Source organism: Cyprinus carpio, chromosome B3 (assembly GCF_018340385.1).
Source record: "Cyprinus carpio isolate SPL01 chromosome B3, ASM1834038v1, whole genome shotgun sequence".
In the NCBI taxonomy this organism is placed as follows: Eukaryota; Metazoa; Chordata; class Actinopteri; order Cypriniformes; family Cyprinidae; genus Cyprinus; species Cyprinus carpio.
Genome location: NC_056599.1, coordinates 36,022,394 through 36,047,709, shown reverse-complemented (window position 1 = coordinate 36,047,709; position 25,316 = coordinate 36,022,394). Strand labels below are relative to the sequence as shown.

Here is a 25,316-nt window from a genome sequence, read left to right as displayed (position 1 = left end):
TCAGTTTGAAATGTATTAAACACCCCCTTTTTCTTCATTATTTGTAATATATATATATATATATATATATATATATATATATATATATATATATATATATATATATATATATATATATATTTAATAACTAAACCAAACTTATTTAAAAAACGAACACTTGAACTTACATCAGCGTGATAAAACTACATAAAATGGCAAATAAACAAAAACATCTTTGTAAAAAAAATATTTGAAGTGTAATTTAATTGGAGAGGGCGGGGATTAAGACATACACTGGAACCAGCCACATGGGGGCGCCCTCAGTGGCACTCCAGAACGATGGGTGGCGCTGGTGGATCATCTTTTCACTCCTGCGCTTCAGTCTGTTTTAAAGAAGAAGACATGGCGTCACGACTCTTCATAAACAGTTGCAGGTGAAGATATGAAGAATTTGAGCTGCGATATAAACTCAAACATGTTTTTTGGTTAGATCATACTGCTGTCGTTTTCGGATGTGTGTCATTACAGCTTCTAGTGACTCCGGCTCTATTGTCACTTATTATTCGTGTGGATTATTGCAGACATATACTGTTAACTGCATTAATAATCAGCTCCTCCCTTACGTGTTTTATTTTATTATACAGCGTTTTTGACGTTTGAATATCTAATAATCTTTATATTTACACCACAATCACGCCATTAATCTTTTTATCCTTTTATAGTATCGGAAGAATAAACCACAATAACACAGGAATGATTTGAACTGAACTGAATTCACATATGACAGGTTATGCATGTTTATTTATTGATTCATTTGTTAATTTTCCGACATTAATGTGTTTAATATTAAACTTGTTGTCGTTGTTTTATATTGGTCTAGTAAAGTTACGTTAATGTATTTTATAATGTATATTACATTTAGACACTGTTTAATCATTTATATTAGAATGCGTGTAATATTAGAATGTTTAATTATTATTATCAGAACGTGTAGAATTTGTTACAATGACAAAAATAATAATTTATTATCACGTTTTCTTTTTTTTTTCTATTTTCATACATTGCATATTTATTTATTTATTTACAAACAAAATTCCATTCAGCCTTTCAGATGATATGAGGTCAAAAAACTACATGCATATGTATTATACACTAATTAAAAACAGCTGTTTATAATAGTTTCATATGATGTATAGTATGTCACACTGCTGGAAATCACGTGTGATCTTTATGGTCTTCTCTATTGTCTTGTCAGCCTGATTGAGTGTTGAGATGGAAACTATGGCTGTGAATCTGCTGGCCACGTCTCCGTCCACCTCCACGCTCCCTCCGTCTCCCTGTGTGGAGGACTCTGCTTTCCCATTGTCCTCTCTGGACAGTGAAGACTATGTGTTTGTGGAAGCGCGGCATCCCAACAAAGTGCTGGAAGGCTTGAACAGCTTACGGCTCAATAATGCTTTCTGTGATGTGACTCTGTGCTGCGGAGGGCAGGAGTTTCCCTGCCACCGTATTGTACTGGCCTCCTTCAGCTCTTATTTTCAGGTAATAGTCATTGTTTCTGTCAAAAGGCTGCCTAGCAGGATTAGTTCTTCAAGATTGTAATGTTTTTACTGTACTTTGGATCAAATAAATGCAGGCTTGGTGAGCAGAAGAGACTTCCTTCTTTAAAAACATTAAAAATCTTACTGTTAAAAAACATTTGACTGGTATTGTATATTAATCTAATAATGCAACAACACCTAAAAAGCAAATCTGAATTTGAAGAGTAAAGTTTAAATATCTTCCATTATTGTATCTGTTAAATTATTAATATACATTTAAACCGTTCTTCATGATCAATAACTCCCTAATCAATGCTTAAAGTTGTGGTGTTTTGTTGGCGCAGGCCATGTTCTCCACCGACCTGATGGAGTCTCGGCAGGAGCGGGTGGCCATCAACGGAGTGGAGCCCCAGATGATTGGCGTGCTGGTGAGCTACGGCTACACCGGCGGAGGTGGTGATCTCCAAGGCTAACGTGCAGGCGCTCCTGGCGGCCGCCAACCTGCTGGACGTGATGGCGGTGCGGGAGGCCTGCTGCAGGTTTATGGAGCGCCAGATGGACGAGATGAACTGCGTGGGCATTCACTGCTTCGCCGAGGCGCACTCGTGCCAAGAGCTGGAGCGACGCAGCATGGAATACATCCAGCAGCACTTCAGCAGTGTTTGCCAACAGGTGAACTCGAACACATGAGCTCTTACTGTGCGTTCACACCAGACGCGACTTGCGTGAATAAATCGCGCGTAGTTGGACGCTTGAACATTTTGAGTTTACTCGCTTCATTTGCGCATGAAATTCACTTCACAACACTTAACTTCATTGGAGGGGCTTCTGCCAGTTGAGTTCACGCAGCATTGTGATTTCAACCACCTATTTTTAGGATAATTTCCAAAATATTACTGTTATAGTGTCATGAAATGTAGTTTTAAAAGTATTTCAGGCGAGAATGTAGTTGTTTAAACTCAAATATGCGGTTTATTTATAAAGACAGCGCCTATTTAAAAATGTGTTTCGCCGATTTCGGAGACGATCAGCTCCACCCAATCAGCAGGAGCTCAGTGCTCATGTTTACCGACGAGAGCAGTCTCGACTCGGCTAGTCCTTCTGACATTTGCCGCTGGCTCTGATGTCTCTTTAGTGGTTGTTGTTTCGGATTTCTGCCTCAGCACGCTATGTTGTAATCAACGGTGCAAATTTTCACAAAGTTCGGACTTTTCAACTCCCGCGATTCGCGCGAATCACATGCTACACGCATCAAATGCCCGAAACGGTCAATTCGTGCCGCATCATTCGCACCGCGCGGGTTTTTTTTGGATTCTTTGCATTGACTTATCGTGATTATTGCTCACGCTTAACTTTTTTTTCGTGTGTTGTGTGAGCGCAATTTTAGTGTTGTTGAAGTATGTCTGCAGGTCCTTGTTAGGGTCAAAAATTAACTTTTCCAGCAACGGACGCACATTTTTACCTTGTTTAAGTGCATTCCCCTCCTTAAGTCCAAAAAAAAAAGGGAAGTCTAATATATTAAATGAAAAATGTTAGATGTTAAATGAAATCAGCCTTTGTTTCACAAACTATTTGTTTAAACCCTGAGACATAAAATTGCCCAAAGCACACTTTTTTATCAATGGATGTAATTGGATGTTATTATTATTATAATTACCCCTTTAATGGCTAAAAGTGGTGGAAATGACATATATACTGACATCACTTAAAGCACCTTTACCACTGTATCCTCTACTGTAATTATTTGTATTATCAGTGAAAGTAGACAAAAATCCTTGACTAACATTACTAGTGAACTTAAGAGAAAAAAAAACACAAACTTTTAAAATAAATAAATAACAGCATGATTTGTGGAAATTGTCTGTTTTAAAAAGATGCAACAATGTGACTATATCAAACCTTGACTTATTTAATTATAAATGGCTGACGTCATGAGGATTCTAATTATCCTTGATTTTTTTTTTAAAGAGTTCATTACACTATAAATGTATGTCTTCTTTCTCCTCTGTTTCGCCTCATCAGGAGGAGTTTCTGTCTCTTTGTGCTGATAAACTGACTGAGATCATTTCCAGCGACCTTCTGAACGTGCCAAAAGAGGAGACGGTGTTTGAGGCGGCCGTTGTGTGGCTGGAGAAGAACCCCTCACGCAGACAGAGCTTTGAGAAGGTCAGTCATAATAAACCAAAATATTAACATCTTTATTCACGTCTTCAGGAAGAGACCCAACCAGTGCTAGTTCTCTAAGGATCGACCTCTTCTACTTTTAGGTAACCCTTATGAATATTAATTATGGTTTTATTGTAGTAAAAGTGTAGTAACTATGTTTTTTTGGCGTATTGATTACCATTTGTATAACCACAGTTTTACTACAAATACCATGGTTAAAACTTTTGGTTATTGTTGTAGAAAAATGGTTGTTTTTTTGTTTTTAATGTTTTTTTTATTGTAGTAATAGTATTTTTGTTTTTATTTTTTGTTGTTAAACAGCTTTTGAGATATTTTTATTGGTTATCTGTAAGCAGCATTGGTGTTTTTTTGAGTCGTGTTTTCTAAAGGAGGTATGTATATCATCTCAGTTGAGCGGTGGGTTCTCCTCACGTGTCAGTGATAGAGCTCCAGCAGATGTCTGGGATTAGCCGTCTTTATGTGTTTTGAATGAACTAAGGCCTGTGGAAAGTTCCTGGGCTCTGTACAGGCTGTGATTATGGAGAGAAAAAAGCAAATCTGAATTGAAGAGTAAAGTTTAAATATCTTCCATTATTGTATCTGTTAAATTATTAATATACATTAAACCGTTCTTCATGATCAATAACTCCCTAATCAATGCTTAAAGTTGTGGTGTTTTGTTGGCGCAGGCCATGTTCTCCACCGACCTGATGGAGTCTCGGCAGGAGCGGGTGGCCATCAACGGAGTGGAGCCCCAGATGATTGGCGTGCTGGTGAGCTACGGCTACACGGCGGAGGTGGTGATCTCCAAGGCTAACGTGCAGGCGCTCCTGGCGGCCGCCAACCTGCTGGACGTGATGGCGGTGCGGGAGGCCTGCTGCAGGTTTATGGAGCGCCAGATGGACGAGATGAACTGCGTGGGCATTCACTGCTTCGCCGAGGCGCACTCGTGTCAAGAGCTGGAGCGACGCAGCATGGAATACATCCAGCAGCACTTCAGCAGTGTTTGCCAACAGGTGAACTCGAACACATGAGCTCTTACTGTGCGTTCACACCAGACACAACTTGTGTGAATAAATCGTGCTACTTGCGCGTAGTTGGACGCTTGAACATTTTGAGTCTACTCGCTTCATTGGCGCGTGAAATTCACTTCACAACACTTGACTTCATTGAAGGGGCTTCTGCCAGTTGAGTTCACGCAGCATTGTGATTTCAACCACCTATTTTTAGGATAATTTTCTAAATATTACTGTTATAGTGTCATGAAATGTAGTTTTTAAAGTATTTCAGGCGAGAATGTAGTTGTTTAAACTCAAATATGCGGTTTATTTATAAAGACAGCGCCTATTTAAAAATGTGTTTCGCCGATTTCGGAGACGATCAGCTCACGCAATCAGCAGGAGCTAGGTGCTCATGTTTACCGACGAGAGCAGTCTCAACTCGGCTAGTCCTTCTGACAATTTGCCGCTGGCTCTGATGTCTCTTTAGTGGTTGTTGTTTCGGATTTCTGCCTCAGGACGCTACGTTGTAAATCAACGGTGCAAATTTTCACAAAGTTCGGACTTTCAACTAGAGCACGCTCTCACATGATTGCATCAAATGCCCGAAAACGCAATTCGTGCCGCATCATTTTCACGCAGGATGTCGCATCTTTGCATTGACTTAACATGTAAATCACTCGCGCTTAACGCTTCATTCGCGTCTGGTGTGAACGCACCATTAAAGTGATGCTCAAATACCACAGCAGGTCCTTCAAAATTAACTTTTTTTCCAGCAACGTTCACATTTTTAACCTTGTTTGCCCCGTCATTCCAAAACCGCAGGAAGTGTCTATTCGAAAAATGTTAGATTTAAATGAAATGCCTTCACAAACTATTTGTTTAACCCTGAGACATCACGCCCAAAGCACACTTTTTTATCAATGGATGTAATTGGATGTTATTATTATTATAATTACCCCTTTAATGGCTAAAAAGTGGTGGAAATGCATATCATAATGACATCAAAGCACCTTTACCACTGTATCCTCTACTGTAATTATTTGTATTATCAGTGAAAGTAGACAAAAATCCTTGACTAACATTACTAGTGAACTTAAGAGAAAAAAATACAAAAGCTTTTAATTTTAAGGGTCAAAAATGAACTTTTCCAAAGAGAAAAAATTAAAAAGATGCAACAATGTGACTATATCAAACCTTGACTTATTTCATTATAAATGGCTGACGTCATGAGGATTCTAATTATCCTTGATTTTTTTTTTTAAAGAGTTCATTACACTATAAATGCATGTCTTCTTTCTCCTCGGTTTCGCCTCATCAGGAGGAGTTTCTATCTCTTTGTGCCGATAAACTGACTGAGATCATTTCCAGCGACCATCTGAACGTGCCAAAAGAGGAGACGGTGTTTGAGGCGGCCGTTGTGTGGCTGGAGAAGAACCCCTCACGCAGACAGAGCTTTGAGAAGGTCAGTCATAATAAACCAAAATATTAACATCTTTGTTCACGTCTTCAGGAAGAGACCCAACCAGTGCTAGTTCTCTAAGGATCGACTCTTCTACTTTTAGTAACCCTTATGAATATTAATTATGGTTTTATTGTAGTAAAAGTGTAGTAACTATGTTTTTTTGGCGTATTGATTACCATTTGTATAACCACAGTTTTACTACAAATACCATGGTTAAACTATGGTTAGTTTGTGGTTACCATGGTTTAACTATAGTAACCATAGGTTTGTGGTTTTATTTGTAGTTAAACCACAGTTCAGACATCTTTATTGGTTATCTGTAAGCAGCATATTGGTGTTTTTTTGAGTCGTGTTTCTAAAGGAGGTATGTATTATCATCTCAGTTGAGCGGGTGGGTTCCTCTCACGTGTCAGTGATAGAGCTCCAGCAGATGTCTGGGATTAGCCGTCTTTATGTGTTTTGATGAACTAAGCCTGTGAAAGGTCATGTGCTCTGTACAGGCTGTGATTATGAAGAGAACAGTCACTTCACAGGGATGTGCGAGAAACGTAAATCTAGCCCTGATTGGATGGGGTCAGATTTCTTTGTTGCTATGCAGTTATTTAAAGACTAGACCTTAATTACAGCTCTTGAGAAAAGCTCATTGCATATCTCATTGGAATGTAAAGGACTGATTTTAAGTTGTAATTAGTAGCATTTGCCAAGACATGTGTCATTTTCACTATTACTCATAATTTGATTTAAAGGGACAGTTCACTCAAAAATCTAAATTCTGTTATACTCACCCTTGTGTCGCTTCAAAACCATAAGACTTTGAAAAACTTTGTAACACAAATAATGCAAGCTGAGAGATTTCTGTCCTTCCATTGAAGGTTCATGCAACCAAAAATTTGATGCTTCAAAAAGTTCATGAACTCATCATAAAAGTAATCCATATTAAGTGTTCTAAAGGGACACGATCACTTTAGGTATATGTTAAACAGATTTTATTAATTGATATTGCTTCTGCTTCATTCGTCACATAAGAAATGGAAAATAAATTCAAACCCATTGCATTATGGGATACAGTATTCTATTCAAGTATACGCTGGATTGAAGTTTTTAATGACACATTTGTATAATAAAAATAGTAATAGTAACTTATTATCCAGGCTCTCCATAAAACAAACAAAACAATTTAAACAGATTACACTTTTCAGACTGAAACAGTTGTTTTAGCTGATTTAAAGTTTCTCCCGTCCATAGGTTGTGGAGCACATCAGGCTGCCCCTCATCAGTCCGTACTACATTCACGACGTCATCGAGACTCTGGACGTTGTGAAGGAATCGCTCAAGTGCCAGAAGCTGATCTCTGAAGCCAAGGACTATTTACTGCTGCAGGACCGCAGAGGAGAGCTCTACAGCCCCCGAGCACGACCTCGGCGTGCAACAGGTGACCGCAGTCCAGCTACAACGACTTATACAAGCCTTAGAGGCGCTTTTACACTGTCAGCTACATCTGAGCCAATTCCCTTTTAATTGTGGGTTTTTTGATGACTGTAATCATCCAGTGGCTGCTGTGTTTGTCTCCGTCAGGCACGGCTGAGGTGATTGTGACCGTAGGAGGAGAGGATGATAAGGTTGTGCTGCGCAGCGTGGAGAGTTTCGATCCCCTCACCAGCCAGTGGAAGAGTCTGGCCTGCCTGCCCTTCGCTGTCAGCAAACACGGCTTGGTCGTGTCCGGTGAGTGTGTTAAGGATGTAATAATGGGTGACATTCAACTTCCTGAGTCAGTCGCTCAGTGATGTTTTCAGTTCATAACTAGGGCTTGGTGGTGTATTGTATATTCATTATATATTCATGCATAGAAGAACACAAATGACTCTGTGATTTTAAAGACTGATGAAAAACTGGAGAAACACTGTGCACAATAACACTTTTCAGTCTGCATATTGCTATCATTTACCATGGATTTACTGTAGTAACACTAACTGCATCATGGTATTATGGCAGAAATGTGGGATATGTATATAGAATTTTATTAAATTAGTAATGTAGCCATGGGTCCAGTGTATTAAATAAGTAATGGAATATAATTGCAGTATTTTTGTGATTAATCTGTTGTTTTGGGCATTTATACTAAATGTATTTAGAGGACTGTTTGTCATACAAATAGAAACCATCTAGTTATATTTTTACCGTCGTATTAAGGTGCTGTATGTGTGGTTTTGACTGTGGTTATCATGATCTAAATGTATGCTACTATGGAAGACTAATGCTCAAACAGTATGAGTGATTACATTTTCACCAATGAAAAAATTTATTGTGATGATTTTTTTTTTTTTTTTTTTTGGCCATATTGCCCAGTCCTATTGTTATATTGGTTAAAACAAATGAACATGAATACATATTATCCTTGTGTTCTTAATGTGAAAACATCTTGGCTGTTACATCTTGTAAGTAGATTTTAAGTAGATTTTTTTTTACTGTATTTTACTTCTTGCATGAAAAATTAGGAAACTGTTACTTAAATCTCATGAGATTGACACTAATGTTCCAAAAATATTTTTGTTTTTTAAAAAATATCTTATACTTGACAAAACTCCATTTACTTGATCATAAATACAGTAAAAGTAAAACTCTGAAATAATACTAAAAATTAAAATAACTGTTTTTCTATTTAAATATATTTTAAAATTTAATTTTGTGACGAGCAGCTCTATTTTCAGCATCATTACTCCAGTCTTCTGCGTCACATGATCCTTTAGAAATCATTCTTATATGATGATTGCTGCTCAAGAAATATTTCTGATTATCAGTGTTGAAATCAGACGTGCTGCTTAATATTTCTGTGGAAGCAGTGGTACATTTTTTTCAGGATACAGCATTTAATTATACAGCATTTATTAGTAAATCACATTTTTCTAGTGTTATTAAAAAATAATAATAATCTTACTGACCCCAAACTTTTCAAATGTAAACGAGTTGTTTACCAAGCCTTTATGTGTTTGAGTAGTCATAAATAAGCCATATTTTTCTTGGTCTGCGTAACTGTGTTTGTGTTTATTCAGGCTCCATGCTGTATTTGGCTGGCGGTGAGTTTCCAGACGGCTCGGCCAGTAGAGAGATGTGGCGCTATGACCCGTGTTTTGACTCCTGGTCAGAGATGGCACCCATGAACGTGGCAAGATCAGAATTAGGTAATGGCCACCAAATTGTAAAAACGTTTACAAAAAGAGCAGGTAGTTTATGCTGCATTCCATTCAACTCCAAAAGATGGGTTTCCAGTGAGTCAAAGTTACATAATAAAAACTATTTATCAAATGTTTCCAGGTAACTGATCTCCCCTGTTCACACACCTTTTGAACAATTCTCCTCCATTTGGTTGCAAGAAGAAGATTTTGTTGCCTGTAAAACACCTGCAGAGCTAATGGTAGCATTGCCATGTTTTTATTTTCACATCATTTTCCACATATCAGAAAACTGAAAGCTTTCATGGCCAGAATTAAGTAGGACTATCCCACATCCAGCTTGAGATGGAACACAGCATTTCAGCTCACACTATTGTTTGGAAACAAACAAGACCCTCTTGTTTAAAAAAAAAAAAAAAAAAAAAAAAAAAAAAAAGAATCTACAAGAGTGTTGTTCTGTTTTTTAGGGTTGGTGATGCTGGATGGATATGTGTTCGCTGTGGGCGGCTGGGAAGGCCGTTCTCGCCTGGACTCTGTTGAGTGTTATAATCCACAGACAAACACGTGGCAGTTTATGGAATCGGTCAAGATGGCGGTCACCAGTCCGGCTGTGGTGGCGCTGGATGGATTACTCTATGTGACAGGTAACAGGTTTGCTCCAACGTAAGCTCTAGACAATTTGATTCCAGAATATTCCAGGTTGAATGCAACTGTATGGACCGCATGTGGCCTGATTTTGTTTACCACAGAAAATAATGTCAGTATAGACTAGAAATGTCTGTAATGCGCGCTGGTTACACTCCCAATCAAGGCTAGTAGAGCAAAAATAACATGCTCTTAAATATAGAATAAATATCTGAATGACTGATAACAATAACAATCAATATATTTTTCTTAGTTATTTTGGGGGGCTGATTACAAAAAAAGTGCCTGATTTATGTCCCACTTTCTTACAAAATATTAACAATTCGCAAATTTTTGGTGAAAAAGTCTTTTATGTTCCCTTTATCACCAGAAAAACTACACAAAGACACGGTTCCTATCTTCCTCTGAGCCTGGTTACAACTCTTGGTTAAATTATCAGCTGATTTTCACATGTATGAATTATTCTCAAGACATTTTTATGCCGATTCTGATTTCAAGATTAAAATAATGGCCAGTGGCTGAAGAAAATGCATAACCTATGCTTTTTTGCTGCATATGTAGGTGTTTTACTTTCAAAATAGTGACAAAAAATAACAGATTTTGAGGAAAGTTTATTTATAAACGTGAGTTTATGTAAAGTTCTTTGACGTTAAATTGAGTGATTGAACATATTTCCCACTCATTTGCCGATAAGTAAAGTTATACATTCTGAAAACTTTTGTCGTTAGATTGTCTTTGTTTTTTTTTTATGTGCATTAAACTTATACCTATGTAGAATTTGACACGTCATTCTTATTTTGTGAAAAACTATACATGATATAAAGTTTTTATTAATATTGTTGTACTCTGCATCATGCAATTAGGTAATAATTGGCCTTTTTGCAAATCAGCAGAAACAGTTTTTTTTTTCTTTCAAGGGCTGTGTAATATTCCCTTCTGAAACCACAGGAGGCGCTGTTTTAGAAGATGGTGACGGCACAAACTTGGCGCAAGTGTACAACCCTAAAACAAGCGTGTGGACCGAGGCGGCGCCCATGCAGATCGCCCGCTCTGGATCTGCTGCCTGCATCCTGAAGGGCAAGATCTACGTCATAGGTGAATTTAGAGTAGGGCTGAGCGATATATCCCATGCAATTGTCACGCGCATTTAGTCAATAAAGCCGGTTCCCTGATTACCGCTAAATCGCCATCAGCTGCTTTCAAATGGAGTGGCATTTAATAGACAGAGCCGTAGTTCACTGACAAGCTACGCAATATCGCGTTCATTATCCCAGATGAATCGCCTTCGATAATGAACGTGATATTGCGTAGCTTGTCTGTGAACAACAGCTCTGTCTATTAAATGCCACTCCATTTGAAAGCAGGTGATGGCAATTTAGCAGTAATCAGAGAACCAGCTTTACTGACGAAATGCGCGTGACAATAGCATGCGATATATCGCCCAGTCCTAATATAGAGGCTGTTGTTTCTTTAGCCATTTGAGTCTTATCCTGTAGAGCAGTGGATCACAGTTGTTCCTCTCTAGGCGGCTGGCACGCTTCCACCGAGAACACAGATAAGGTGGAGTGCTACGACCCCAAGACCAACAAGTGGACCATGTGTGCTCCCATGAAGGAGAGACGCTATCGGCCCGGCGTAGCAGTGGTGGACGGAAAGATTTACGTTTTAGGAGGAGAGGAGGGATGGGACAGGTGAGAGAGACTTCACTAGAGCCCTATGAAATCCATTAAATTTTTCCCTCTTTTTTCTGTTTTCCCTTTAAGTTTGCTTTATTCTGTTTTAATAGTTCAGTGGGGCACTTGTATAGCTAATCATGTAATATGGCTGTGTGTGCATGTTAACGATCTGCTACAATGCAGAAAGTCCACACCAAAGGGAGTTCATTCACATTTGCCAAATTCCGTGAGGTTCCACATTATACTGTATTGTATTTTATATTATGACTGGTTTCAGTGTTTTCCACATAGGGTTCCACTCAGTCTGAGGCCTGCTAGCTATGTGCACTGTCTGTCGAGTGTTTCTGACAGAACTGACTTCCTCTGCAGGTATCATGACACTATCGAGCGGTACTGTGAGGAGTCGGACAGATGGGAGATAATCGGAGAAATGCCCACCAGCCGCAGCTGGCTGAGCTGTGTCTCGCTGCAGCTCCGGAAGGACACTCACGTGGGCAGCCGTCCCGGCACTGCCTTGGAGACGGAGTTTCCTGTGGACTGAGAGGACAGGGGCTCCACCCGCATCACTGCCAGCCCGGGACACAAGGCCAGGGGGCAGCTTTCAGAGTGTCCCGCTCCACAAGAGCTGTTTTAAGGATCGAAAAAGGTCCGACCCAGATGCTGGAGGGTCTTCAGAAGATACTCGTGTCATAAGCTATGCTTTCTCCAGTCTGACCCTCTGCCACAGTGTGAGGCTGGATGGATTGATGATGTCTGTGGTGATTATAAGTGCGTGTGTGTGTGTGTGAGCCGTCATCCCAGAGTCTCCACAGTATCACTTCAGTGTGATGTTAAAGTGATGTACAGGGTTCCTTTCATGATTGTGACTTATACAAGTACTCGTTTGTTTTCTAACAGTGTTGTAGTGAAATGTTTTGTAATTTTTGTATGGTGAATTTTGTATTTATTGGAAGTTTTTTGTTGTATTGAGAGATTTGTGGAGTAACTAGCAGATACACTGATACATATTTAAAAGCGATAGTTTACCCAAAAATGAAAATTGTGTTCTCATTTACTTACCTTCAAGTTGTGTATGAGTTTTTCTTTTGTTGGACACACAAGGATGGTAACCAGTTTGTGGTCCCCATTGTATGGAGAAAAAGACACGTATTATGGAAGTCAATGGGGACTAGAAACTGTTTGGTAACCAACATTCTTCAAATTATCTATTTTTGTTTTTACAGATGAAAGAAATTCATATAGGTTTAGTACAACTTGAGGGCGAGTAAATGATGACAGAATTTTCGTTTAGGGTGAACTATCCCTTTAAATACATAATTAGTCTTCATATTGTGCACAGTATGTATGTATACCCAGATAACCTCTACATTTGCCAAAATGTTCTGAATACAACTGAGCACAGTGCGCTGGGTACTGTATCCCACAATGCAATGTGTTCAGCTTGATCATCCCCAGTATGAAGAATAAACCTGAATTACAGCTGCAATTTTACAATCTTTGCTCGACTCATTATTTGTTTGGTTTTCTTAAAGACTTCTTTAGCGAAGACTTTCGAGTTAAAACAGAAGAAAATAAATGATGCAGTTCATGCATATGTATACGTGAATCAGATCGCTAAGTTTATGCTTTGTATTACAATCCTAAATCATTCATAAATACAACTCAAAATATAATATTTGTGATATGATCCCAAATTCCCAATACTGAAACATTCTTTCTAAATATAGTAGTGTTTAGGTCAGTCCAATTTTTTTTTTTTTTTTTTTATTCAGGAAGGATGCATTCAATTGATTAAAAGTGTCAGTAAAGACAATGAATAAAATTTTAAATAAATTCTGTCCTTTTGAACTTACAGTCATCAAAGAATCCTGAAAAAAAAAAAAAAATCTTTTTACACAAATACGAAGCAGCACAACTGTTTTCAACATTGCTAATCAGAAATGTTTGCAAATCAGGATATTAGAATGATTTCTTACAGATCATGTGACACTGAAGACCAGAGTAATGGTGATAATTACAATTAATTTTTTTTTTAAACTGTATTTTTAATCAAATAAATGCAGCCTAAGAGACTTCTTTCAAAAACAAACAAAAAAAATCTTACTGACCCCAACATTTATAACAATAACATACAATCACTAGTGAAGTACATAATTCTAGTTTAATTACCGTATACAAATAGAGAAGCAGCACATATGTATCCTGGAGTTTGTCTTTTATTACAAGTCTGTACAATGATCGCTATATATAACTTCATAACTATTATTTAAAATGTTTTACCATGCCAAACTTAATTCTCATAATTAAAAAAAAAATAGAAAAACAGCGATTATATTTTTCTTTCCTTAATATAAATGTACATGTGCTCGTCCAGTGGCAAAATGAGAAAGTGAACACTTTCAAACTTAAGAAACACAAAACAATTCATAATTAAAATACAGGTGGTAAGTGACAAACGAGGGACAAATCAAAACTGCAGAAGTGTTCTCAGACCAGCAGTCTCTCGATGGCCATCTGCACCGACTGAATCTGAGGCTTGAGCTGAGAGCCTTCCTTGATGGTGACGGAGGTGGCGATGACTGGCCGGGACACCCCGCACGCGCGCCCCAAGGCCTGCTTGGAGCGCACAAACACGTACGGGACGTTCTTGTCCTCACACAGCAGAGGCAGATGAAGGATGATCTCCAGCGGTTCAGCATCGGCAGCCATCACGATGAACTCCGCAATGCCACGGTTCAGGGTTTTAGTGGCTGGAACAAATCCACAAAAAAATTATAAGCAAGCCAGACTTCTGATTTGTCTGCACTGATCATCTGTAGTATGTTTAGCTACCTTCATTGGCCCCTTTTCTCAGCTGTTTGTAATTGGCCGCTTGTTGCACCAGGTCCAGGATGGTTTTGGTGAGAGTAGCGTCAGCCAGAGGATACGCTTTAGGATTCACATCCGATTCAGCCTGCAAGAGACCAACATTCATTCAGTCAAAGACTACACAGACTATAAACATGAATTAACACATCAACATGTGCCCCTGCGCGTCCCAACAGTTGTGTTTGCTACAATTAACCTTAGTTATTTGCATGAAAACGGGACTAGACAAACATATGAGGTTCTACATGAATATCTTATAAACAAACCAGCGGCTGCTGTAAACATTACATTAAATACATTAAAACAGCACGAGTTTTAACCGAGACATTTTAAACCACGAAAACTACTTTTAACCAGCACGAAGTTTTAACTACGCGTGTAAAATCATCCCATAAACACCAACCACAAAAGAAAACAGCAGCACGTGTTGAACGGGTAGACACCGCACACATTCTATCCTCATCGACATCGAACCGCTGACGATAGTTAAAAACTGTGATTATGAAATTCACATTTACCATCTCTGCAAGCTGTGATTTAGACGTGTGTAGAAATAAACGCAAGGGGTCCTCTCGGCGCGTGCTTCACGGAGGACAAGCGGACCGCTGCGGAGTTTAACCGGATCGTGAGACGCTCAGTCGAACTGCGAACGTTCTTCTGCGCGTGTTGCTGGCGCGTCGACGTACGTCATCAAAACGAGACCGCGAGAACAAAAGTTTGGTCATAGACATATAAATAGTATTTATAGAGATAATATAATAGATAATAATAATAAGATAATAGTAAATATAGGTATTTATATGTCTATTAGAGATAATATAATAGATAATAATAATAAGATAATAGTAAATATAGGTATTTATATGTCTATGAGTTTGGTGGCGATAGGAAAGTATCGAGTTACAATTTTGCTTCAAGGTAAAGCAACATACAATGTATTCATTAAAAAAAGTACAAAAAATACTACATAATTGGGTATAAAAATGTCAAATAAATAATTACTCATAGCTATATTATTATGTACTTTCTGTACACCTTTCAGTCAAAAGAACTAAATGTGTGTGTTTGTTTGTTTTTGTAAACGTTCCTTTATGAGTGGGGAAAATTATAAGTACATTAAAAATAAAAGTGTTTTTCATCCTCTTTAGAACATTCGGTGAGGCCAAAAAGTACATTTTCCCACAAAGCAGTTATGAACACTAATTATGTGCATGGACATATTTCTGTTAGTGCTGTCTTTTTTTACTTTTTAAAGCTGTATTTTTACTTTTAATACGTAATATATGTGTGTGTGTGTGTTGTGTATATTAATTATGTATAAATAAATACACACTCATGCATGTATATATTTAAGAGAAATGTGTTATGGTTATGTACTAAATATATGTATATATAATATAAATTATATAAATATATACAGGTAAATATTTTCACAATATATACTGTATATATGTGTATTTTTATATACATAATAATATACACAGTACACACATATATATTATGTAAACAAAACTTTTATTTTGGATGCGATTAATCGTTTGACAGCACTAATTTCTGTATCTCTAGATACTGTATCTAGATCTAGATTTTATCAAATGTACTGACATTTCTTGCACGTTCCTAGTACGTCTTGAATATTTTATAACATCTCATTAATATTAAACAGCTCGTCGTTCCGGTGTGTCCATATATGGTGTCTCGTCGAGGCGCAGTGGATTATGGGTAGGTCTTTGACTCGGCCATAACTGTCTTTAACAGCGGCTGAAGGAGAGAAGCGAAGTCATGACGGGATTCAGAGGTTTCACTCATCTCTCCGTGAGTGCTCTTTCTCTCAGTCTGCGCTGCTTTCTCCTCGTTATTCACATGTCGGGTTTCAAATACATACAACGCTCCTGGGGTCACTAGAAACTTGTTGTCGCGGGGCTTCAGGCTAATGTTGCTAGTGTCATTTATAAACCGGTGTAAACTTTTCTCTGGACGCTGGAAAACCTCAAATAAAAGCCAGTCATTCAAAGGGACCCTAGAGGCTTCAGTCCTGGGGAGTCCCGATGGCTCTACCGGTGGTGGTTGTTTGTGAATCCCCTGCGCTGTTGTGTTTCTGTGATGAAGGTCATGGCACAGAGATACTGTACTTCCAGTGACACGAGCACACGTGACCCTTTGAACCCGGTCTCTGTGTGAGTTGGTCTCTGTGATCAAACACAGTATGAGTCATGGTGCACATGTCATTGAAAACCTGTGAATGTCAGAGAGGTTTAAAGTCGTGATTTCCAGGTTTGGGGAAGTCTACATTGATAAGGAAATAAAGTAATAATGAATTGATTAAAAAAGTAAAAGTTTTGGTATTTATATAGTGAATTTAAAGAATTTCACTGGTTTTACAATTATTCTTTTTGACGGCAGTCTCTATAAAATTGTTTTCTAAGTCTTTATACAGTAATCCCATATGACTGAAAAAAATCATCGGTGGGAAATTTGTACCGCAATCCACCTTTTTCCTTCACCCTATGACGCTTTGCGCAATTTATTGGGATAACATCTGTTTACACTATAAACAATCAGCGAAAGATTTGCTACATGAATTAAAAACACAGTAGGCTCATTAGGAAAAAGGTGGAGATATTTTACAGAAATATCTTGATGTGCTAAGATTCAAAATAAGGTGACTACTAATCATTTCAGCTACAGTAAGCCTTCAATTATAAATTTTAGAGTTGTAGTACATAGAGTGGTATATATTGAAGGGTCTATCGGTCATCTGTTGATGAAGTACCTCACCATCACCCACAATGCCTGTGTCTACCACTAACATGAGCTCACCATCACCCACAATGAATACTTACAAATGGGTAGTTGACGGAAAAAAAAAACTGGACTGTGTCCTATTGTGTAACTTAATATACAAATAACATGACAAAAATGTATCTTCATTCTTAAAGTTATGAATAGCATGAGAGAGGTTTATTTTCACTGTTAGAGTTTTTTTTTTTTTTGGTCACACCATAGGTCACATACGTCGACTACCCAAATACAGTAGGTCTATACACCTCTCTGAGAGTTGCAACCTCAATGGAATACAAAACTGGATTATGCAAACTTTATGGAAGGCACAGTTGCTTACTGGCTATGTTACATCTGTTTTATCCTTAGAATTAGTTGCACAACCTCTGCTTAACAAGGTTCATGTGCATGAGGTGTAATGAGTTATTCACTGTAATTTAATACTTCTAGCGAGGGGTTTATTCAAATCACTAATATGAGCAATAGTAGCAGTGATGCTTGCCATATTAAGTCTTAAAGGTGCTGTATGTAAGATTTTGACTCTACTAAAGCATACAAATACCATAATATATTTGCAGATATTTTAGAAACATGCTAAGTTAACATACTTGTTTATCTGAAAAACAATACAGTCAGTTATTCTCCTTTGAAAATGTGTGTTCTGGGCGGAATGTAGGTGTTTGTCTGCCAGTTTATCCAATTGTATTTCAGCACCCCGGGTTGCCAGTTGGCGGAAAATACAGCGTATTTCATTTCCTTCATCGTCAAGTGCGCTCGTTCCTGTTTGTGTCGTCAATCTGGCAACCTGCGTGTGCGTCAAGTCTGGGGAGGAGGGGCAGGGTGAAAAAAACCCTCTCCAGTATTTTGAATATGGACTGCAATACCTAGTTCAACCACTCGGTGTCAATCCTACATACAGCACCTTTAAGGTTCAAATTTTCGTATGCGATTTTCGTACTTATCGTATTCGTCATCCTTTCCTATCAAAATGCTTGCTACGAATGCAAAAATGCAGAAAACCAAACCTGTTTTTTTTTATTTTTGTTTTATAACGGACAAAAGTTTCGGAGGCAGTGTGTAAATGTGATTGACACAATGTAAGGTTGTATTTATTTTTCAACTTGGGCAAAAATGGCCTTTATTCTTGAGACCCTGTTTACTCACACAGAGTGTTTTTCACAGAGACGATGTTACGCCGCCGCCAGGAGGAGCGAGGCATTGACCGAACCTCTGGTCACCCGAAAACCTGCAGCAGCACCAGCCCACGCTCCCCAGGACGTCCAGGTAATGAGAATGAATTTAAGCTGTTTTGCTCTCAGTTCAAATCACTGCTGAAACCCACTACTTTTATTTACTCAATACCGTTTTCTGTAGGTGTCCAAGCTTCCCAGCGGTCTTCTCGTCGCCTCTCTGGAGAACTACTCCCCCGTCTCTAAAATCGGTCTGTTTGTGAAAGCCGGCAGTCGCTTTGAGACAGCGGAAAACCTGGGTGTCACTCACATCCTGCGATTAGCGAGCAATCTGGTATGTTCAGGGCAATTAGAAGTAGTTTTAATGAACATATAATCATACAAGTTACCTACTATTGTTATCTGAATTTGCTCTGTTTACGTGAGTTGATCATATATGCAGAGGATGTTTTGTAGGTTTCATAGTAATGAATGTGTGCTGTGTTTCAGACCACTAAAGGTGCGTCAGCATTCAGGATCTGTCAGGGTCTGGAGGCAGCGGGCGCCAGTTTGAGGTCCGTTTCATGACTGCTTTGAAACACTTTCTGTATTGCACTCTCAATCACTTCTCATGTTTTTCAGCGTGACGTCATCAAGGGAACACATGGTCTATTCTCTGGACTGTCTAAGGGATGATTTGTGAGTAGCTCTTTAGTAATAAAGATAAGAGACTCAGTCACACTTTAGTTTGGGGGAAGATTCTCACTATTAACTAACTATGACTTTTGTCCTAATTACTGCTTATTAATAGTTAGTAATGTAGTTGTTAAGTTTAGATATGGGGTAAGGGATCTAAAATATGGTAATGCAGAATAACGTACTAACAACATGCTTTATAAGTAATAAACAGCTAGTAATATGCATGCTAATAAGCAACTAGTTAATAGTGAGAATTGGTCTTTAAAATGAAGTGTAACCTAAAGCCCAATGTAAATAAAACACAAAACAGTTCAAAAGTTCATTCCTCTTTTCAACTAGAATGCATTCAGCTGATCAAAAGTAACAGTAAAGGCTTTTCCATTGAATAAATGCTTTTGAACTTTCTATTGATCAAAGAATCCTAAAAAAAAATTCTGAAAGATCATGTGACACTGAGGACTGGAGTAATGATGCTGGAAATTCAGGAATAAATTCCATTTTAACATATTCAAACTGAAAACGGTTGAAAATGAAATGGGAATTGTGTGCATTGTGAATGAGTGTCTTGTATGTGTTTCCCGTGCAGTGATGGTGTCATAGAGTACCTGATCAATGTGACCACTGCTCCGGACTTCAGACCCTGGGAGCTGTCTGACCTCCAACCGAGGGTCAGGATAGATAAGGCCGTGGCGGACCAGAGCCCACAGATAGGTACACTGTGCTGACACCAAGAAATGAATGTGAAGACTCAGCTCATTGATATGCAGCATCTGGTGCTGATGAGATGTTTTGTCTCACACAGGTGTTCTGGAGAAGTTGCATGAAGCTGCATATAAGAACGCTTTATCCAACTCTCTGTACTGTCCAGACCACATGCTGGGGAAGATTAGTGTGGATCATGTAAGTGACTGACAGCAACTTCTGATCATTTCACAAGTCTTTCTCATAATGTTCCCTTATTTAAGCACACTTCTCTTTCTGTTTTCATATCTAGCTGCAACAGTTCTTTGCCAATAATTACACCAGTGCAAGAATGGCCCTCGTTGGATTAGGTAATTCTTTCTCATGAATGTGCATAGAGTGCTGCAGTGATCACATGTTTTTGTAGGCCAAACTGGAACTTCGCAACACCCTCGTTACCTCAACAAAAACTCAATGGGATTTTTCCATTGGCTTTTGGGTGATTGTAGAAAGTTAGCTCTGTAACCAGCAATAGTTTGCATGATAATCTTCACAAGCTTTTATTCAGTTTGAAGCTGTCTCCCGTTAGACATGTGATGGTGTTGAGTCTGTGTGTTTAGGCGTCAGTCATGCTGCTCTGAAGCAGGTGGGCGAGCAGTTCTTCAGTACCCGTGCTGGGGCAGGTGCAGCAGGGGCTAAAGCTGTTTACCGCGGCGGTGAGTACACCCACACTTCGTGACACGTACAGAGAGATGAACCGATGAAATGTCTCTGTCTGTAATGAAGGTAAAACGTTATGCAAATGATTAGGTTTTAGTTCAGTTAAAAAGCACTCCTTTCTGTAGTCATTGATTCAGGACATCTTTTCAAACATTTTCTATATGAAATAAAGAAATATGTCATGAGGAGCCATGCGTTATAGTCATGAATTGAGTATTCCAAAATACAAAGCAAAGAAGAGTGACTAAAACCACATTACCTGTGATACAAAAGTTTATATATAAAACGGCAGACTCCAATGTTCAGTGAATCATTGTTATTAATAAAACAAAACCTATCAAGAACATGTCTGGGTCATATTTCATGCCAAAAATTTATAGAAAGAAATATTATATTTTGCATAAAGAAAATGATGCCTGTTTATCACCACAATAAAGAATATTATTGATATTTAATTGAATAAAATGATTTGAACCATTTGTACATTGTGGTTACATTTGATGTATTGCTTTGAACTTATATCGATTTAAATAGAAATGTCATGTATAAGTACTTTTGTGTATGCATTGTAAAAGTGTAAATGTGTTTGTGCCTAAAAATATGTATTAGTTCTGTCAAACGATTAATCGCATCCAAAATAAAAGTTTTTGTTTACATAATATATGAGTGTATACTGTGCATATTTATTAACACATGCATGTATATATTTAAGAAAAATAACTTGTGTTTATATTTTAAATATATTTATATGTAATATAAAATAATAATATAAATGTGTATATACATGTAAATATTTTCAAAATATATACTGATATGTGTGGGTATTTATATATACATAATAAATGAACACCATACACATACATATATTATGTAAACACAAACTTTTATTTAAGATGCGATTAATCGATTGACAGCTCTATGTATTTTTAAATTTGACCTGGCAGTACTTGGCTGAATTGGTGCTCCTATTGAAATGGTGTTTGTGTGCAGGTGAGCTGCGTGTGCAGAGCGGTGGAGGTCTGGTGCATGCTCTGCTGGCGTGTGAAGGAGCCGCGGCGGGCTCTGCGGAGGCCAACGCCTTCAGCGTGCTGCAGAGGCTTCTGGGTGCAGGACCACACATCAAGAGAGGATCCAACATCACCAGCAAACTCAGCCAGGGCATCGCCAAAGCCACCGCACAGCCGTTCGATGTGAGTACACATCATCTGCAATCGCTTTCCTCAGAGTACGTATGATTAGATCTCACTACAGCTACGATGCTTCTGTTTGATCTTCCTCACAGGCCACGGCTTTCAGTGCTACTTACTCTGACTCCGGCCTCTTCGGAGTGTATGTCATCTCACAGGCAGACTCGGCCCGCGAGGTGAGTGTTCAGAGAGCAGGCCTAGCTTCTTTGGTCAAGGACTAGCTCAACTCTGATGTTGTTCTGAACCTGTGTGGTGTTATTTAAGCTCTTTTCCATGCAGTGACTGTGACTGTTATTTGTGGGTGAACTGTTGCTTTAATGCTGACAGTGTGAAGTGAGTGATTGACATCTGCATTGATGTCTCTCTGTGTGCAGGTGATCAATGCAGCCATGGCACAGGTGACGGCTGTAGCTGAAGGAAGACTTACTGCAGATGACCTGACCAGAGCCAAGTGAGTCTATCAACAGAGTCAAAGAAACGCCATTGGCTTACATCTACAGTTTTTTTTTTTTTTTATTTGGAGTAATGTGCTTTAAGAAAGTAAATGGGGCCAGTTTTGATGTCATGTTAGTTGTTTCTGTCAGTTGAATGAAGGGCCTGGTATTGTGTGTTCAGGACCCAGCTGAAGACCGATTATCTGATGTCTTTGGAGAGTTCAGAGGCTCTGCTTGAGGAGCTGGGAGTTCAGGTTTTGAGCAGCGGTGCCTACAGCTCACCACAGTCTGTGATACAGAACATCGACTCGGTGACCTCCGGTGACCTTGTCAAAGTAAGTCATTTATGTAAATCACGATAAGTTCAAGACGAGTTCACAAGCAACAAAAACATAGGAAACAGGAAAAGCCATGGTGAGAATATCACCATGAGCATAATTGGCATTGATTTAAAAATGCCAGTTTCTTAAGAAAATATTCAGTCTCCATCGCTGAACATTTCTTAAGCCTTAAACCTATGAAAATGAATATGGATCAAGCTCTGTCTGATTTATTTAAGTGTTTAGATTAAAGGGTTAGGTCACTCAAAAGAAAATTCTGTCATTAATTACTCACCCTCATGCCATTCCAAACCCGTAAGACATTCGTTCTTCTTCTGAACACAAATGAAGGTATCTTTGATGAAATCCGAGAGCTTTCTGACCTTCCATAGAGCTTTAAAGGGTTACTCCACCCCAAAATGAAAATTTTGTCATTAATCACTTACCCCCATGTCGTTCCAAATTCTTCGGAACACAAGGAACACATTTTATTATTTTTTTAGATGAAATTTTGGATGATTGTGGGTGTGCCTTGTGATTGTAAATTAGTATGAGTGTTAAGTTACAGTGTAGGTGTAAAGGTAATTTATTAAAGTAATTTCATATAGTGTTGATTTCGCTTCTGATGGCAGATGGAGTATTCTGATGACGACTTTCATACCTTTTCTGGACCTTGACACTGTTATTTACTTGGCAGTCTATGGGACAGTCACAAGCCTCACGGTTTTCATCCAAAATTCTTAGATTGTGTTCTGAAGACGAATGATGCTTTTACGGGTTTGGAACGACATGGAGGTAAGTGATTAATGACAAAATTTTCATTTTGGGGTGGAGTATCCCTTTAAGTTTTATCTGTTCATAGGATTGACCCATCAATCCGATTATAAAAGCATTACTAGGTTGATCATCATACCATTTCGGGGATCCCAAGTTTGAGTCCTTGCTTGTGGACCTTTCCTGATCCTGTCCCCCCTTTCTACCACTTCACTTCCTGTCTAACTACTGTCATATTATCATAAAGGCAAAAAAAACACACACACACCAAAAAAAAAAAAAAAAAGTACAGTACCATTTAAAAGTTCGGGGGCAGTAATATTGTATAAATGTTTTAAAAGAAGGCTCTTATACTCAGCAAGGCTGCATTTGATCAAAATTACAGTAAAATCGGTAATAGTTTAATCATTTAAAATAACTATTTTTCAAATGTCATTTATTCCTGTGATCAAAGCTGAATTTTCAGCATCATTACTCCAGTCTTCAGTGTCACACAATCCTTCAGAAATCATTATAATATGATGATTTTCTGCTCAACAAACATTTAGGATTAAGTTAAAAAGAGAGCATCAGTGATTATTTTATATATATATATATATATATGAGACACATTCATCCAAAGGATTACATTGCATTTGCGTTACACACCTTTTATTTGATGTGTTACATCAAACTTGAACCCATGGCTGTAATGTTGCTAGTGCCATGCTCTGCTGTTTGAGCTGCAGGAACACCACATTAATACTACTAATTAATCATCACAGACATGTTTATAAATACTCAGTGTTCCCAATAATATGGATAGTTAGCTTACCTGGTGGTTTTAGCTGCACTACTTGCTGATGAAACTGTTAAAGCAGTAAAAATACACTAACTGTTGGATGATGTATGACAGCAGAATTCTGTTGTTTTGTTTCCTTCACAGGCTGCCAAGAAGTTTGTGGAGAGCAAGAAGACCATGTCATGTTGTGGACATCTGGCAAACACACCATTTGTTGATGAATTGTGAGAGAAAGTCCCAGTCTAAAGTGCACACGTTGTGCAGCTGCTTATTTGAGTGTAAAAACATTCTTAAACTTGTATGAATCCCTGATTGCTGTTGTTTTTTGGTCAGTTTATCATGAAGTCTGCTACTAAGTAAAGGTTTACTGTGAGCAGAGGCATCAGTTTCATCCATTTCACTGTATATCTGATGTACATTCATTAAAACAAATCTATAGTGATGAATACTCTCTGTCTGCATCATCATTCCTCTGAAGAGTCGTCTGTGGAGTCATGGTTTTCTTCCATGAGCCTGCAGAGGGACACAATGAGCTGCACATTAGGTTTAAGGAAAGAGAAAAAAAAACATTCCCACTTTTTCATTTGTGGTTTAAGGAAAGGATTTGTATGACTTGGAAGAAAGAAAGAAATATATATATATAATATTTTTTTTATTTTTTTATTTTTTTTACTTAATTCAATTCATTTTTATTTATTTTGGTGTATTATAAGCATGAATTTATATTTCCCTGAGTGGAATTAACACCTGCATTAATACATTTTTGGTCCTTATATGTTTTAATTAAACTAAAACATATTTGGCATAAATAGTGCTAAAAAGAGGTCTCGACTATTTGATAAATATTAATATACATGTGTAGTTTAGTTAGTAATACATTTTTAGTCAGAGATCAGTCATAACATACTTTGCTCATAGCTAAACAAAATATTAAGTATTTATCATAAGGTTAAAAATTATGTAAAAATTATTGAATTATAGCCTATAGGACTATTGTATGATTTAAACTAACACTGCTGTTCATTTGACCGTTTCCATTTTCCATAATATATAGATTATATATTATATATATGCAATATATATGCTATATATATATATATATATATATATATATATATATATATATATATATATATATATATATATATATATATTACAATTAATGTATTTCATTCATTAGAAAAAACTTTTTTTTTTTTTTGTTGTTTTTTTTATAACTTTTTTTTTTTTTACATTTTCAAAGTAACGTTTTTGTAAGCTTT

At 37.8% G+C, this 25,316-nt stretch overlaps 4 protein-coding genes across 4 annotated transcripts in view; 2 read left to right on the top strand and 2 right to left on the bottom strand.

Moving 5' to 3' along the window:
- The window catches only part of LOC109094670 (NACHT, LRR and PYD domains-containing protein 3-like), a 392,152-nt gene that overhangs the window by 178,306 nt on the left and 188,530 nt on the right, over positions 1 to 25,316 (bottom strand). The window lies entirely within an intron of this gene.
- On the top strand, positions 315 to 13,130 carry LOC109089883 (kelch-like protein 20). Its single transcript, XM_042721349.1, has 11 exons — positions 315 to 464; positions 1,235 to 1,521; positions 4,376 to 4,702; positions 6,006 to 6,149; positions 7,395 to 7,581; positions 7,725 to 7,871; positions 9,200 to 9,328; positions 9,787 to 9,963; positions 10,913 to 11,059; positions 11,490 to 11,655; positions 12,010 to 13,130. Exons 2-11 carry the CDS (start codon positions 1,252 to 1,254, stop codon positions 12,179 to 12,181), a joined length of 1,866 nt encoding a protein of 621 aa, XP_042577283.1. The 5' UTR covers positions 315 to 464; positions 1,235 to 1,251; the 3' UTR covers positions 12,182 to 13,130.
- snu13a (SNU13 homolog, small nuclear ribonucleoprotein a (U4/U6.U5)) lies at positions 13,839 to 15,182 on the bottom strand. The gene is made up of 3 exons (XM_042721345.1): positions 15,027 to 15,182; positions 14,473 to 14,593; positions 13,839 to 14,390 (listed from the first exon to the last, which is right to left on the bottom strand). The coding sequence occupies exons 1-3, from the start codon at positions 15,027 to 15,029 to the stop codon at positions 14,128 to 14,130; spliced, it is 387 nt and encodes a 128-aa protein (XP_042577279.1). The 5' UTR covers positions 15,030 to 15,182; the 3' UTR covers positions 13,839 to 14,127.
- Positions 16,194 to 24,500, top strand: LOC109049624 (cytochrome b-c1 complex subunit 2, mitochondrial-like). The gene is made up of 14 exons (XM_019067285.2): positions 16,194 to 16,323; positions 18,472 to 18,573; positions 18,664 to 18,813; positions 18,969 to 19,033; positions 19,101 to 19,157; positions 19,744 to 19,868; positions 19,960 to 20,057; positions 20,152 to 20,209; positions 20,459 to 20,554; positions 21,549 to 21,748; positions 21,841 to 21,921; positions 22,120 to 22,196; positions 22,361 to 22,514; positions 24,199 to 24,500. Exons 1-14 carry the CDS (start codon positions 16,291 to 16,293, stop codon positions 24,280 to 24,282), a joined length of 1,380 nt encoding a protein of 459 aa, XP_018922830.1. The 5' UTR covers positions 16,194 to 16,290; the 3' UTR covers positions 24,283 to 24,500.